Here is a 15,725-nt window from a genome sequence, read left to right on the forward strand (position 1 = left end):
CTGTTTCAGATTTTGTTGCAGCAAAGCGTTCTATTGTATTGCTAATTGGTCATTTCTTTTCAGTCAGACAATCATTGAGGCAAATGGTGTTTCATTCACCTAATTCTAGATCGCTTGACCTTATTAGTGTTGCGGTGGGTGAGCTAGCACTAATTCCAGCAGACTTTTGGCAAGAGGCCGGATACACCCTGGACTGGTCGCCAGCCAATTGACAACCAACACAGACAAACAATTCACACTCACACCAATGGACAATTCAGTCTTTATTGAACCTAAATTAGATAGGAAGAGTGGAGCAAAGATTCAAATCCAGAAGGTCAGTTTGACATGTGGGCTAACCACTAGTTAAACATGTACCCCCAAAAAATCCATGTTAATATTTTATTTCAAGTAATTGTTAATTACTTATACATAACTATAATTTGATATATTTTTTAATAATAAAAATAATAATTAATAATAATAAAACTTAAAAAATGACTCAGTTCCTCATCACAGTTAAGTTATAGTGGAAGTCATTGGTCTAGGATTTTTTTTTGCGCTGGTTCTCATGTGTTGGCATTCACTTTTTTTTTAATGACACGACTGAATGTATTGCAAAATATTTTGCAAAACTACGGTCTGTGGACCTTTGGAGTTAAGGGGGCCCCTGTTTGAGAACCATGACTTGCTGGCCTTTCTCTGCAGACGTAACAAGTTCCGGCCAGCCGAGGGCGCGCGAAAGCAGCAGCAGAACATGGGTCGCTAACGAAGAAGAAGCCCTAGTCTTCCTTAGCTAAACTAGCCGAAAGATTTTGTCGCCTAATCTCCAACGTCTTCGTCGTTTAGTTGATTATCGTTCGATCCAAAATGATTCTTACTGTGAAGCCGCTTCAGGGAAAAGAATGTAGCGTCCACGTAAGTGTCTTAAATATCTTGCTGCTGACTGGCTAAGCTAAGTGGTGCTACAGGCGGCTAACGCCTCTGACCGGTGTAGCCGCTAAACGCTTGCGTGGTCCCTGTGATATGTTGAACCGCTTTTTGAAAACGTGACCGGTCGTTTGATTAGTAAACAGTTATATTTTTTATGTGCCTTCGGTGTTGCACCGGTGAAGCGGTGGCGAGTTCTAAATGTGGATAGCTGATCGTGGATGGCTAGCAACAGCCAGACAAAGACTAACGTTACTGCCGAATCATCTGCTTAGGTCATTGTACCACTCTCGTAAATATCGGCGACTTATTTGGTTTTGCATGAAAAACTTGATGTCTGCCTCTACAGGTTCTGCTAATATTAATATAATAAATAAGTTGGTGTCAGAGGTCAGGAAAGTACAATATTAGCTAGCACGTTTTCGGTCTTATTTGTGCTTCCTCTTTTCTTCTGTTTGTCATGTTTTATATAATCTACGAGCAAAGCAGTCCTTATAGTATCTAAATAGGGCCCGGGTATGAGTGATGGTGTATCCGTTCTATTTGTAGTGACGTGGCTGCAGCATTTAATTTGTATGCTAATATGACTACAAGTCGGATGGCAGTCTTGAACATGCTGAGATTTTCGTTGGGAGTGACAAGGAGGGACAGAATTTGAAATTATCTCATCAGAGGGTCAAGCCTTAAAGTTGCAGGAACAAGGCAAGAAGCCATATACGCAGTAGGGACAGTGGATATATTGGTGTGAAGGATGCTCAAATTGGCCAGAGTTGCCAAAAAGGCAAAGAGAAAGACCAAAGATCTGAGTTGTTTTTTTAAATGCAATAAGTCTTGCAGGTTGGTAGCTGGAGTAACAGCAGAAGACGCAGAGGACAGGATGAGCTTGTAGCGATTGATCTGCTCTTGTGATGTTTTAAATAGAGTTTAGTTGGAAAGAGACTACAGTTGAAATTCAGTTGAGCCAAAACTACTCACACTCCCTACTTAAGTAGAAGTGCAGATACTTGTTTAACTCATTTACATATAGAAGCCAAAAAGTACATTCATTTTACTTAGGCTGCCAGTTAATAAGTTAAAAACGACTGGCTCAAGTAGAACTGATTTTAAACCTTTTTAATGCTGAGTTAGTAAAGCAGAGAAATGTTGTTGATAACGGCAATTTAGAAAGAAAAGTCATCAGAAAAATATTCATGTAAAGATAGCTAAAAATATATATATTTGTACTTCATTACTTCCCTCAAGTGCTTAACTTATACACTGCCTGTCGTAGTCTGACCATGTTGTGTGTAACCTTCCAGGTGACTGAAGATGAAAAAGTTTCCACAGTGAAAGAGCTTGTGTCAGAACGTCTCAACATCCCAGCCAATCAGCAGCGGTTGCTTTATAAAGGCAAAGCGCTCGCAGGTACTTTTTCGTCAGCCGTCGTGCCTACTCCATTAACTTGGCATCTGCTAGATTGTTGATATATACATTGCATAGTTAAAGTCTCCACACCACTGTTCAATTGCCATTTTTTCATGCTATCGAAATATGAGACCAAGATAGATTTAAAACTTTTCCAAAGCTTTTTCAAAATATTGTTGAAAACATTACACTTAAAATCTCCCAAATGCATGCTGGGAAATGTATGGTCCGGTCAATCCAAAGTCTGTCACTTTTTGGCCATAATTTTAAAGTACAATACAACTTTATTTGTATAGTGCATTTCATAACAGATGACATTGTGTGCTTTACATAGAGTAAAACACATAGTATCTATAATTTAATCACAAAGACAGTAAAACCAGTAATTTAAAATACAAATGAATGATACTATCATATACTGTCGACACCAGAGAACAGCAGAACAGTGAACAGTCTCTTTTACATCCACTATAGATAGATATAGTGCAGTAGTCACTCACAAGGCAAAGTCATTGCGTGTGATTGTGTCTTGTCTTGTCTCTTTAGACGAACACAAACTCAGTGACTACTCTATTGGGCCTGAAGCAAAATTAAACCTGGTCATCCGTCCAGTGGGGGAGAGAACTGGAGCTTCAGGGGCAGCCACCTGTAGCAGCAACGGCAGCACGACACAAGGAGGAGTGTGGCAGACTGTGTCCACCATCCTTGCAAAACATTTCAGTCCTGCAGATGCTGCCAAAGTCCATGAACAGCTGATTAAGGTATCAATTTAGTTTATAACATGGGAATTTAACAGCAGTTCAATTTAGCTTACTGCTAAAATGTTTAGATGTCTTGGATTAGCAACTTTATTTTTGTTAAATGTGGGTACACAGACAGCACCTCAAGCCGATTTGGAAGACACAAGTCTAATCAAAACAAAAGTCTAATCCACAATAACATTTAAAATCCCAGTTCAAGTTTACTTTACAGCAAATTGAAACATTTGGATGTTCAACCAAACCACACGATTTCATAGAATACAAGTCTGTTAGCTTGATGCTAATATATAATATGAAACATCACAGTATATTATTAATGATATATAAGTTGCTGTTGTGCATAAAATATATTTTTACAAAAAGCTTGTTTTCTGCCTTTGTTTTGCTTCAAAATAGATGATTTAAGTGAAACCAACCCATTTACTACCACTGATTAACAAAAAAATGGAATGGAACTTTTTGGGGCTATAAAATATGAGTCTAATCATTCATTGGTAGTCTCTGTCTTTGTGTAGTCTTAAAAACAATATTATGTGAACCTTGAAAGTCAGAATGCTCTAAATTGGCTGGCACTAATCAAGTGATCATTCCATTCATTTATTCTGTTGACTATGCAAGAAGACTTGTTTTAACTATTTCTTGTTCCTTTCTGAAGGATTATGAACGTTCTCTCCGACAACTTAGTCTGGATGACATTGAGCGCTTGGCTGGCAGACTGCTTCACCCGGAAGTGGACAACATGGACACAACGTCGTACATGGACTGAGGGACAGCCATGCCGGAAGCTGCCTACTGTGAATGCTCGGACATATGTAAAATGTGATACTGAAAGCGCGGCGCGTGCCTAATCAGTTTGTGAGTGAGCTTTGGATGACTTATCTGTTTCAAGCGCCGACAAATTTGCAAGAGAGTTGGTCTGTGTCGTTGACAATGCAGTAATGTCACAAGACCTCATCACACAACATTTGAATACAAAGGAATCATTCATGCTGTGGGTTTCATGTTTTACAGCTCCCAGGGAACACAACTTGTCTTTGAGGATATTTATTTTTAATGTTTGGATGATGTGGGTTGTTCAAAGCAGTTCATTTCCTCTTTGTTGATAACTAATGATCACGTATGCATTGTAAATATTCTGTTTATATTCAGATATTAAAAGTGAGACAACTTGTTTCGGTGTCCTACTGTGTTTACAAAGAGAAAACTCAAGAAGCGCTTGACAAATACACGTTCAGAGGCGCGGCTTCGGTGGCCCGCCAACCAATGAAACACCGCCTACGATTGTCCTTCGTATTTTCCGACCAATCAGATTGACGAAGTGCACCGTGGTAACCGCCCATAGGCGTTGAATCCAATCATCGCTTGGATGCCGACTTTGGATGACGCTTTGCACATAAAACGAATATCAACTAACCTTCTTTGTGTGATTCCTACGAAGTATGACGGATAAACACGTCGGATGAGACGGGATATTGACGCAGTACGCCGGTAGGTGAGAGACTGCTCGTTTTGTGACCGCGGTTAACCGCAATGCCAGCACAACCTATCACTTCCTGCCTCCAGTCTTTGCTAGCTAACGTTAGCTGATGTTAATAGGCACCTCGTCGACCTTCTTCTGATGCCATTTATCGTATAATTGCGATGTCATATTGATGTTGGGTCAGTGTAAGTATTTTTTAACACAATCCGTTCATACTGTCGTAGGAAATAGAAACGTGCAGTGCTGTTAAATATCCGCGCAAATGTGCGCTGCAGGCTGCTAAGCCCTCTCATCAGCACCACTCCTTATAGTCCCATGAAATTCTTCCCTGCACTTTATCTACGCTTGATTCAACATGTTTACTCGTGCGCGTTTTGCTTGATTTCTGACTCCAGTTTGACTTCCAACGCAGTAAATCCACTCTCCTCGTGGAAGCAGGATGGAAACTTTGATTCCCACCATCAACCGTTTGCAAGAGGTTTTCCTCACAGTGGGCGCAGAGATCATTCATCTGCCTCAAATTGTCGTGGTGGGATCTCAGGTGAGATGCTTGGCTATTCATCTACATTCACTATAAGGTGCTCTTGCAAAGGATTGGAAAAACCTGCTAATTTCCCATGGGAAGTAACACTATGCATTTTTGGAAACTTTGGCATCATTCAAATATAAATGTTCCACATTGCTACCATCCAGTTGTACATCGTCATATCAGGGCGTGTGAGATTGCAGGCAGTATGTTTATTCTAGTCCACATTCGTACTGCATTACTCAAGAAATTGACCTGATGAAAATACTTCACGCAGGTGTGCTGGTGCCTATCCCCATTGACTTTGGGCAAAAGGCGAGGCTAATGGGTTCATACAAACCCCGCACAGGAAGACCAGAGCTCAGTTTTTAATAGTTAAAAAAAAAAAATAATAATTTTGTAGTATTAATTTGTCACTATGCTAATTATTGTGACGGCAGTAATACAAATGTCTGTCAGCGGTTTGCTGTACTTTTCCATTACTGACTACAACTACAAGAGTCAACTTAGTTACATTTTAAGTGTTTTTCCAAAAGTACTTGGCAAAACTAAAAATCAGAATGGAAACCAAGAAAGAAGTCTAATTTTTCTTCAGGATGTGGATCAAGAGCCAAAATCAAGTTTTTTTTTTTATTTAACAATATTGACTGGCAACTGGTTTCCTTTATTTAACTGTGAATTTTGCATGAATGCCGAAATATAAGGAAAGCAGAATTTTTCCTACAGGTCTGTCGGTTGTTCCGTGTGTCAATACTATACTGTGAAGTGATTACTCAATGGGTGGTGCTAGTGTAGGTGTCACTTTGGTATGTTGATTTGTCTCCTAACAGAGTAGCGGGAAGAGCTCGGTGCTGGAGAGCCTGGTTGGACGTGATTTCCTGCCCCGAGGCTCAGGGATCGTCACCAGACGGCCGCTGGTGCTGCAGCTTGTGAACGTTGCACCTCTGGAGGAGCGGCTGAAGACTGAAAATGGTCTCAAGCGTAGTCATCATAAAGCAGATGATTTAAGAGCATGTTCACAATTACACTTCACAAATGTTTAATCTATGATACTCAGCCTGTTGCATATTTTTCCTCCTCCTCTGTGTATTTTCTTATCTTGTCATGTCATAGCTCACTTGTTGATGTTTCTTTTAAAGCCTTTATCCTTCTGTACTAACACACTCTTTTTCCACCTTCTTTTTTTTGTAACACTTTCCAGGAAATGGGGTTAAACAAACTGCCCAAAACAGCTACGCAGGTCTCTTCAAATTCTTCTGCTTGTATTCTTTCTCACCTCAGTGATTGTATCCATCGCAATTGGTCTAACAGTACAGAAGCATCTCAATTTATTAGAATATCCTGGAAGGCATACTTTCTTTAGCTAGCTAGCAAAACTCAAAAAGTCAAGTTAACATTGTTTAGTTTAAGTATATTGAATTATTTATGTATAAAACCCAGTATTTTAATACAATTATTGCATAAGAAAGAATCCAAAATATTTTTTGAATATACAAATGTGATAGGAATTGATCTAAAAAATAATTTCCTGTGTTTACAGAATCCGTCTAATTTTGAATTGAACTACTGAATGTTTTAATGAATTGAGATGCACTTGTACATTCGGCACTCCTGCACAATCCACTGAGATTAAATACAAGGTCTGTATTTAAAAAAAACAATAATAGAGAAAGAACTGTTTTGACTGCTGTGAAGTTAGAGTATACAGGAGAAACGTCACATCTTTGGGGCGGTGTGGCTCAGTGGTAGAGTGGTCATTCCTCAACCTGAAGGCTGTGGGTTTGACCCTCGACCCTGGTGACCATTTCGGAGAACCTGAACGCCCAGTGGGTCCTGATACTTTGTCATCAGTCTGTAACTGAGGAAACTGTTAAAGCATTTTGAGTATCTATAGTAGAAAGGTGCTGTACAATTGAAAGCCCATTTACTTCTGAGACCTCGGCAATACTGGACCAGCAGGCTTTTGAATAGTGGAGAGTCTGGAGTTGTACAATTTTCAGCATTATGTTTACTATTGTCATGAAACCGCAGTGAATTGTTTTAAAATGGTTTATGAAGAAGTAATTTCCCAATCATGCAGCTGTATGTTCTGCTAAATTTGTAAACCACTGCAAACTACAACCACAATACTAAACATTGTTAATGCTCTGATTATAAAGACAAACTGTTGATAGAGCTTTTGTATTAGATCTCATTAGGTCGTGCAGGTGTTGCTAATGTTGCTGTTGATTGTACATGTTTTCTTTTTTTTCTTTTTTTTTTTCCCCTTAACTCCAAACCACTCAATTGCATTTGTGTGATTAGGTGTCAAAGCAGAAGAATGGGGAACCTTCCTGCACTGCAAGAATCAGGTTTGCTGTCAGCTTCTGCTCTCTCTGTGTGAGTTTTGAGCTCTTCCTCATTATATATGTATTTTTTTTAAAAAGGTTTTCACAGATTTTGGTGCTATTCGTCGGGAAATCGAGGCAGAGACAGAACGTTCTTCAGGCAACAACAAGGTGTGAGAGCTCTGTCATGATGTGTAAATAAATTTGTAATCTCCACTAAGGAGGTTAGAATGGGTTTGTTTGTAGATATTTGTAGCTTAGATGTTTATTTTTTTATTAAAGTCACAGCTGCGATTTTCGCACACGTACTCTTGTAATAAGTGACAGCCCATTTACTATATGTACAATCAACCAGGTTTTTATTACAATGTTGATTTTTTTTATTTTTTTTATTTGTAGCTGTTCATTCTCACCTAACAAGTCTGTTTTGGTGTCTTAATTATCTTGATTATTTTTAAGCTTACTTTCGTGTCCACCAGGGAATCACACCTGAGCCCATACATTTGAAGATTTTCTCCCCTAAAGTCCTCAATCTGACCCTTGTTGACTTACCTGGCATCACCAAGGTAATTTCACGTGTTCATACATTTGCATCCATAACCAAGCATACTTGATTAACTCAAACTGGTCACTCTGCCCGCAAGGTCCCTGTTGGGGACCAGCCTGAAGACATTGAGTCCCAAGTGCAGGAGATGATTTTGTCCTTCATTTCCAATCCCAATTCCCTCATCCTCTCCGTGTCCGCCGCCAACTCTGACTTGGCCACTTCGGATGCTCTGAAATTGGCTCGTGAGGTTGATCCAGATGGTGAGATATATGAAACACAGCAGACAGTCAACATTTTTCACCTGGTTATTTTGTTACGTAAAATGCTGAAAAGTAGGACACTTGCCACTTTAGGTGATGACACGTCATCTTATTAGCTTAATTGTTTCTGGTGTGGTGCTTTCGCTGAAGTAGTCTGACATTTTCACAGAAATGTCAACATTTTTCACATAACTTTTCTCATGGGGGTTGACATGTCCTAAAATAGTTTAACAAGCTGTCGTGGACATGCCAAAGCAGCAGGGGGCACTAAATCTCCTAACTGTCATGCCATTTCCTCCAGTTAGAAACCGGAAGTAATTAATATTCGGAAAAGGTGCAATAACAACACTGAATAAGAAGAGTACAACATGCACTGTGTGTGGACTGAGTTTTGAGGTGCTCCTGAAGATCACATTTAAGTGAAATTTCAAAATAAAATTAATTGGTCGCGTTCCAAGTTGTTCTAATTTCAAAACAAAATTTCCCATAGGAAATAACATCAAGTTAGTCTAGCTATAATTGTCACCATGTTAATTCATTTTTTTAACAGAAACATATTAGCTTGCATTTTCAATGTTAGCTCAGCGGCGGCTGCATCTTTCCTTGACCTCCCGTGGGGGGACTACAATTCGTTCTAACCAGTGGTGGTAGGTGCTAGGTTATATCAAATTAGCTGTAAATTGTGAAATTATTGCAAACTTTGAATATTCAGCTTTTTTATGCACTCTTTCCTGGCTCTGCAGTGTCTGCAGTAAAATTTGTGTAATAAAAACGATCAGCGATACAACATATGCGTGAAATTGAAACGTGTGAGCAGCGATATGGCGAGAGAGGTCTGCATACCAGAGATAAAATAATGACCTCCGCTGAAGTTACTGACAAATTGCCTTGACTTTTTTAGTTGTATAAATGGTAACAGGTTACACCGGTTAATTGTACCTTCTAACATCTAATGTGTGTCACTCGGATAGATTGATGAACAAACATAATGTAGTAGTAGTTGTGGTAAATAATTTCTGACCAATTAGGTAAAACTGGATTGTGTATCCTTGTGTCCATCAGGTCGACGGACTCTGTTAGTGGTCAGCAAACTGGATTTGATGGACGCCGGGACAGACGCTCTGGAGGTACTTCTCGGTCGAGTCATTCCAGTCAGGCTCGGAATCATCGGAGTGGTTAACAGGTTCGCTGTAATGATGAGCCCATTTTTACTACAAGTTCCCGATTGTCCATTAATTCATGATTTGTCGCTCGTAGGAGCCAGCATGACATCAACACTCAGAAGAGCCTGGGGGACAGCATGAAGGACGAGCAGGCCTTCTTGCAGCGCCACTACCCATCGCTGGCCTCGCGGGCCGGCTCACGCTTCCTAGCCAAAACGCTCAGCAGGCTGCTCATGCACCACATCCGAGATTGCCTGCCAGACCTCAAGACCCGCGTGACGGTGCTCAGCACGCAATACCAGTCGCGCCTCAACAGCTACGGCCAGCCAGTGGAGGACCACAGCGCCACTCTGCTGCAGATTGTCACCAAGTTTGCAAGCGATTACTGCAACACCATTGAGGGAACGGCGCGCTATATTCAAACTTCTGAGCTGTGAGTATGATAACAGTCGCTTGTATGATGGTGTCAGCATTGTTAATAATCCAAAAATGCCAACAATCTCCTCTCTTAGAACAATCAAATTCATGTAAATATGTGATGAGCAAATAGCAGTAGTGTTATGCTTCTGCCTTTCATGCCGACAGGTTTGATTCCTGGTCAGTTTTTCGATACTCAGCCACTGCCTGTTCTAAAACTGGATTTAAAAACAATGCGTGGTTTGTGTCAGGAAGAACATCCTGAATAAGAACCGTTCCAAATAAATCATGCAAGTAATATATCGTCGCTGTCCTGTGAAAACACGTCGACATGTTCAATTTTGTCATTATTTTTTAGAATGTTCATGTTAATGGGATATCTGTTACGCAGAAACCCTATTAATGTAAAAAAAAAAAATAAATAAATAAAAAATGCACAGGACAGCGATTCGTAATTTTCAAGAGGTGGTTTGATATTTTGTACATTGGTCTCCCAAAATTAAAAACTAATTCATCAATGCATACAAATGCCGATGAGCCATGTAAAAAAAGAGGGTGCCAATATATACGGAACATTTGTCTACGTACGCTTTGATAAAGGTAATAGAAAAAAAGCAGCCATTCTGAGCTCTTATCTCATGGTGGTAAGGGGCCTAACCTGAGTGTGGTAAAACATCCCTGACAAGCAACATGACAGCCTAAATCATCTCCCTTGCAGCTGTGGCGGAGCTCGCATTTGTTACATCTTCCATGAAACCTTCGGCCGCACTCTACAGTCCATTGACCCGCTCGGAGGACTGACAGAACTCGATATTCTCACTGCCATCCGAAATGCGACCGTACGTTCCCTCTAACGTTTTTGTACTGTAGGCAGAATGGGCTAAGTAATAAAGTGAATAATAAGGAGGTGTGTTTGCATTACAGGGTCCACGTCCTGCCCTTTTTGTCCCAGAGGTGTCCTTTGAGTTGTTGGTGAAGCGTCAAATCAAGCGTCTGGAGGAGCCCAGTCTGCGCTGCGTGGAGCTGGTCCACGAAGAGCTGCAGAGGATCATTCAGCATTGCTCATCTTTTAGCACGCAGGTAATATAAGAATGCTTTGACTCTAGGATCCTCTGGGGGTTTTTCCCCCCCGGTGCAGGGAGCACAATATCAGAGATCAGGCGTGGGGATAAACTAATTCAACCTCTTTTAGGTGGTTGTTATGGTTCTATCTCGGACGAGGGTTATTGGTGGTGAGGCAAGTCTACTTCAACCAGCCAATGATGTTTGTCATTGGTATTTTGTCTGTCATTAATTTTTTTTTTAAAGAACACAGGACACGGGAGTGCTTTGCAATCTACGTATGTTCACAGGCAATGATTGAATTTAGCCAGAGCACACACACAAAAGCTCCGATATCAGCCGGGTAAAGATTTGCTCACTGTCTCGTAATGACATTTCAAGCCAGATAAAAATATTCTTGCCTGGTGCGTTTGCCTCTTGGACAGCATGATAATGTTTGCACAGCTTAGCTAAATGGAGAAATCTGTCTTGTACGGGGCCCACCACAGCAGCAGGTTCTGCATGTTAGGATCATCACAATCAATAATCTCTTTTTGTGTGGACGAGTAATTCACCGCTCTCATTCCATTGTGATGGTGCAGCCCGGAAATGAAATTCCTGGTTCGACCCATGTTGGTGACATAGCCACAAGCAGTAGACTGATTAATAACATCATCACCGCAATGATTCAGCCATGCAATAGCATCAGGTCTTTGGATAATTTGCCCATGACATCTCTTTAAAGTGCAGTACGCTGTTTGCTGGTTTATTATAGCCTGGTAGATCGACCATACACTGTGCAGTATGTAACAAAGGACACATTTGTTGCATTTTACAACTTGCACCAGCAGCTGAGCAACAAGAGAAGTGAGTGAAGGCATATGGTTTGTTGTATGTCAATTTTGTTTGTTTGCGATGTTTGCCAGGAGCTTCTGAGATTCCCCAAACTGCATGATTCCATTGTGGAAGTAGTGACTGGATTACTGCGAAAGCGTCTTCCTATTGCCAATGAAATGGTAATCCTCCTTTTATTTGGACTGGAAATTACATTACACTTATCTTTTAGATCAATTCCACTTCTGTTCTTTTTCCAGGTGCATAATTTAGTAGCAATCGAGCTTGCCTACATCAACACTAAGCATCCGGACTTCACGGACGCGGCGCAGGTCTCGGCATCCGTTAATAGTCAGCAGGTAGTTTGTTTGTATCATCACATAATCGTAAGAGAGTTCCGCCTGACTTCCTGTGGCCATTAGGCAGAGGGCCTGGAAGGAACCAAGCGCTGGAAGAATGACAAAGTCGCAGAGGAGAAAGCCCCAGTTGCTGGCTTTGGCACTCCGAGCAAAGGGCAGCCCATTAACCTTCTTGACACAGTGAGTGATGGCCGACATGTCACCCTATGCCTCTTTTGATGAGTGGATATATGCTTCCTATTGTTATCGGCCCAAAGGTCATGTTTACAACAATGACTTTAAAGGAACAATAACATTTTCATTTATATTTAAAAAAAGATTACAGCTTTTGTGTTTATTTTCTGTGGTGATTCTGATTGCAGTCCTTCAAGATGCAAGTTTTTTAGCCTGAAATCATGATGCCCTCTGCTGGTTTTGAATAATTAATACAAGTTATGCATCCTTTGCTTCCATGGTCTCCTCCCACAGTATCTGTCCAACCTGCTCCAGTCCTGCAACCCAGCGTGGTCCCTCAAGGTTGACAGATAATAATTTGCTAGTTGCCACAAAACAAGTAGAATACTTAAAGGCCTCGCCTCCTCAGTTGCTTCCCCAAAATGGGGGAATGAGCTCCCCCTGCATCTCAAATAGGACAATTCACTATCGTCTCTTAAAGCTGAAACAAGTTACCTGTGCTTTAACATTCACAATTTAGGGTGGTTGTTTCCTCCCATGTTGTTGCGGAGTGGCTGAAGTTGATTTGAGTCAACGTACCACTGTATGTTTTCTCTACAAGGCAGTGCCCGTGTCCCGCAAGCTGAGTTCGAAGGAGCAGAGGGACTGTGAGGTCATCCAGCGACTCATCAAGTCTTACTTCCTCATCGTCCGCAAGACCATCCAGGACAGGTCAGACCATCCGGCCGGTGTTCGGCTTCCCCGCTTTGCCTTGCAAATTGTCTTAACTTTTAGTGTCTGCATGCACAGCGTGCCCAAGACCGTCATGCACTTCCTGGTGAACTTTGTCAAGGAGCATCTGCAGAGCGAGCTGGTGGGTCAGCTGTATAAGCAGACGCTACTCCAGGACTTGCTTATTGAGTCTCAGGACACAGCGCAGCAGAGGACCGAGGTTGCGCAAATGCTGCAGGTAAATCGAACACACTTGGGTTTTTTTTTCCCCTATTTGGATGAAAGGGACTTATTGAGCTCTCTTTTGTCCTTCTCTCAGGCGCTTAAAAAAGCCAATCACATCATCTCTGAGATCAGAGAAACACACCTGTGGTAGCTAAAGGACGCATAATCTCCTCACTTCCTCGACAACAACAATAATGATTTACAGTGGATATAAAGCTTCACACTTCTGTTCAAATGTCATTTTTTCTTGATATCAAACATTGAGACCAAGATAAATCATTTCGTAACATTTCCCATTAATGTAACCTGTACAACTCATGAAACTGAAATCTTTTCAAGAGGGGGAAATATACAATTGAGCTAATGAAGTTGCAAAATTGTGCACTCCCTCTTATACCTGGAGATGTGGCTTGTCAGAATTAACCAATCACATCATGTTAAATGGGAATCAGCACACATAGGCCACCACTCAAAGTGCCCCTGATTACCCCCAATAAAGTTCAAATGTTCTAGTAGGCTTTCTATCCAGCCTTCTAAGGCACATTACGTTTTACGATGATTTATCTTGGTCTCGTGTTTAAAATGACGGTAACCTCACTTTTGTACAGTGGTGTAACCTTTTTATATCCATGCATATGCTTATGCGTGTGTGATTTCTCATGGACCAATGAAAATTCTTTTTTTAAGCACATTTCGATCCACTGTTGCCCTAAAGTCGAACCACCGGGGCTCCCCACTCACTCAGGCCTAAAATGTTTCGCCACGTCACTGTCAATGTGAACAAACTCTCAAAACTCCTTTGTATCATTTTGTCATGCAATGTGTGTGTTTTTCTGTCATATGTGTACATTACATGTGTAATATTTAAATTTTGTAAGACCAAAAATGGCCAACAATCGTTTGCTGAATCTGTGATTGTGCTCCAGTTTAAACGCAATTGCTGGGTCCCAACTTGCTGTCTCCTCGAATATAAATAGCGTGTGGATTTTGTATCCAATCCAAAATGTTTGAGATAGTGATGTCAGAGCAGTAGATTTGTATTACTTGTACAAGATCAAATAGGTGCAATTTTTGCTATGTCAGGGCAAGAGTGATATTCTATCCTTGTTTGCGGTAGCTTCGGTACTCCTTGTTTGGGCTCTGCTTTATTATTTTCAGCCTATCATTTTTTTAATTGATTGATTTTGTGCACCATCTATCTTATCATTTGGTACATGTTTGTTTTTCAGTAATCGGTGCAACTTTTAAAAATCAGGCATCAAGATTGTAGGTTTCATTTTGTGTGAGATACAAACAAAAAAGCTCAAAGGTTAAAGGTCAGATTAACAAGTATGTGTTCTAATGGTCAAGCTTTTAATAGTTATTAAATGGCTGTACTAGAATCCTACTTGTTTATTGTTCAGTTTGAGCGACATGAGGCAGCTGTGGTGTGATGCTCATAGTGGAAGGTTCCCATTCCCTGTCATAGTAGACGGAATTTTCAACCTGTTTTCTTTCTTAAAAGGGGTATTGTTGCAATTACCCTGTTAATTTTGGTATAGTATTGCCCTCAGATTTGGCACATACCTCCCTGCGACCGGTCTTCTCCCGTGTAGAAATAATGATGGCACGCATTATTTCACTGTTAGGTGATTGAGTGGAGCTCAAGTTATTCAATTGTCCATCATCCTCTAAGAAAAATGCTCTTCGGTGATTACAAATTGTTCTCATCAGAAAGAGCATGCAATATAGTATTTGGCCCACGTTGCACATATGCCCGTGTCCCTATGAAAAATGAGTGACACTGAGTGACTATCATATGTAAATGTTGCTTGATTTGTCAACCAAAACGGGTGTAAGGATCATTCTTTCTCTAAGTGCTGTGACTGATATGTACTCTGATGTATCGCTTTGCGTAGCTAACACTGCAATGTGGTGTTACGGCCACAATGAAAAGGATAAAATGTTACAAGTCTAAAGACGAGGCGTTACAAGAAAATAGTTGGGATATAACAAGAAAAAAACATTTAAAAGTAGTATTACAAAGAAAAAGATTGCTAAAACAAATTTAACATACATGGAAAAAAATGATACTCCTAAAAGAATCAAGATTTAGTACTATAAGAAAAAAGCCCTACTATTTAAGTAATAAAGATGTAATTAAAATTTAAATTAAAAAATGTTCAAAGAATAAGGAAACATGAGAAAATAATCAGAGCGTTAAAAGAATAGTATCGTTATAATATCAGAGTCAAAATATAGTATTGGGAGAATAACATGACTAAAACCTAATAGATGGATTATTATAATTTATTTTATTATATGAGAAGTCGTGTTTTGAGAATAGTCGTAACATTACCAAAAACCATAATGTTGAAAGAATAATAGTTGTCATATGAAAATAAAGTATTTTAGTAGTTAAATAAAACAGTTTTTTGCTAATTTTCATAGTATGTATAGTATGATTCTTTTAAAATTATTTTAATTATGTTTACAATATTGTTGTTTTTTATTGTAATGTTTAAACATAATTGTTGAACAATTGTAATTTTTTCTCAGAATTACGACTTAGTTCTTGTTTTATTGTTCTTTCACTCTTTCTTGGCAA

The 15,725-nt window shown here is 40.1% G+C and overlaps 2 protein-coding genes across 7 annotated transcripts; both read left to right on the forward strand.

Moving 5' to 3' along the window:
* Window positions 1-670: 670 nt before the first annotated feature.
* Window positions 671-4,245, forward strand: ubl4a (ubiquitin like 4A). The gene is made up of 4 exons (XM_088304911.1): window positions 671-897; window positions 2,208-2,313; window positions 2,860-3,074; window positions 3,730-4,245. Exons 1-4 carry the CDS (start codon window positions 850-852, stop codon window positions 3,838-3,840), a joined length of 480 nt encoding a protein of 159 aa, XP_088161037.1. The 5' UTR covers window positions 671-849; the 3' UTR covers window positions 3,841-4,245.
* A 168-nt stretch (window positions 4,246-4,413) lies between these two features.
* Window positions 4,414-15,313, forward strand: LOC148344085 (dynamin-1-like protein). 6 transcript variants are annotated; one of them, XM_088292763.1, is made up of 18 exons: window positions 4,414-4,566; window positions 4,950-5,095; window positions 5,911-6,052; window positions 6,282-6,320; window positions 7,385-7,431; window positions 7,507-7,578; window positions 7,887-7,973; window positions 8,052-8,214; window positions 9,277-9,397; window positions 9,472-9,810; window positions 10,513-10,633; window positions 10,719-10,874; window positions 11,762-11,851; window positions 11,930-12,028; window positions 12,092-12,208; window positions 12,804-12,913; window positions 12,992-13,151; window positions 13,233-15,313. In XM_088292763.1, the coding sequence occupies exons 2-18, from the start codon at window positions 4,994-4,996 to the stop codon at window positions 13,287-13,289; spliced, it is 2,022 nt and encodes a 673-aa protein (XP_088148889.1). In that variant the 5' UTR covers window positions 4,414-4,566; window positions 4,950-4,993; the 3' UTR covers window positions 13,290-15,313. The 6 variants fall into 6 exon arrangements, with proteins under 6 accessions (XP_088148889.1, XP_088148897.1, XP_088148878.1 ...); XM_088292771.1 differs by having other exon boundaries at window positions 4,967-5,095; XM_088292752.1 differs by having other exon boundaries at window positions 4,414-4,562.
* Window positions 15,314-15,725: the final 412 nt, after the last annotated feature.

This window comes from Idiotropiscis lumnitzeri, chromosome 1 (genome assembly GCF_059441095.1).
Source record: "Idiotropiscis lumnitzeri isolate Australia: NSW breed Sydney's pygmy pipehorse chromosome 1, RoL_Ilum_1.0, whole genome shotgun sequence".
Classification (NCBI taxonomy): Eukaryota; Metazoa; Chordata; class Actinopteri; order Syngnathiformes; family Syngnathidae; genus Idiotropiscis; species Idiotropiscis lumnitzeri.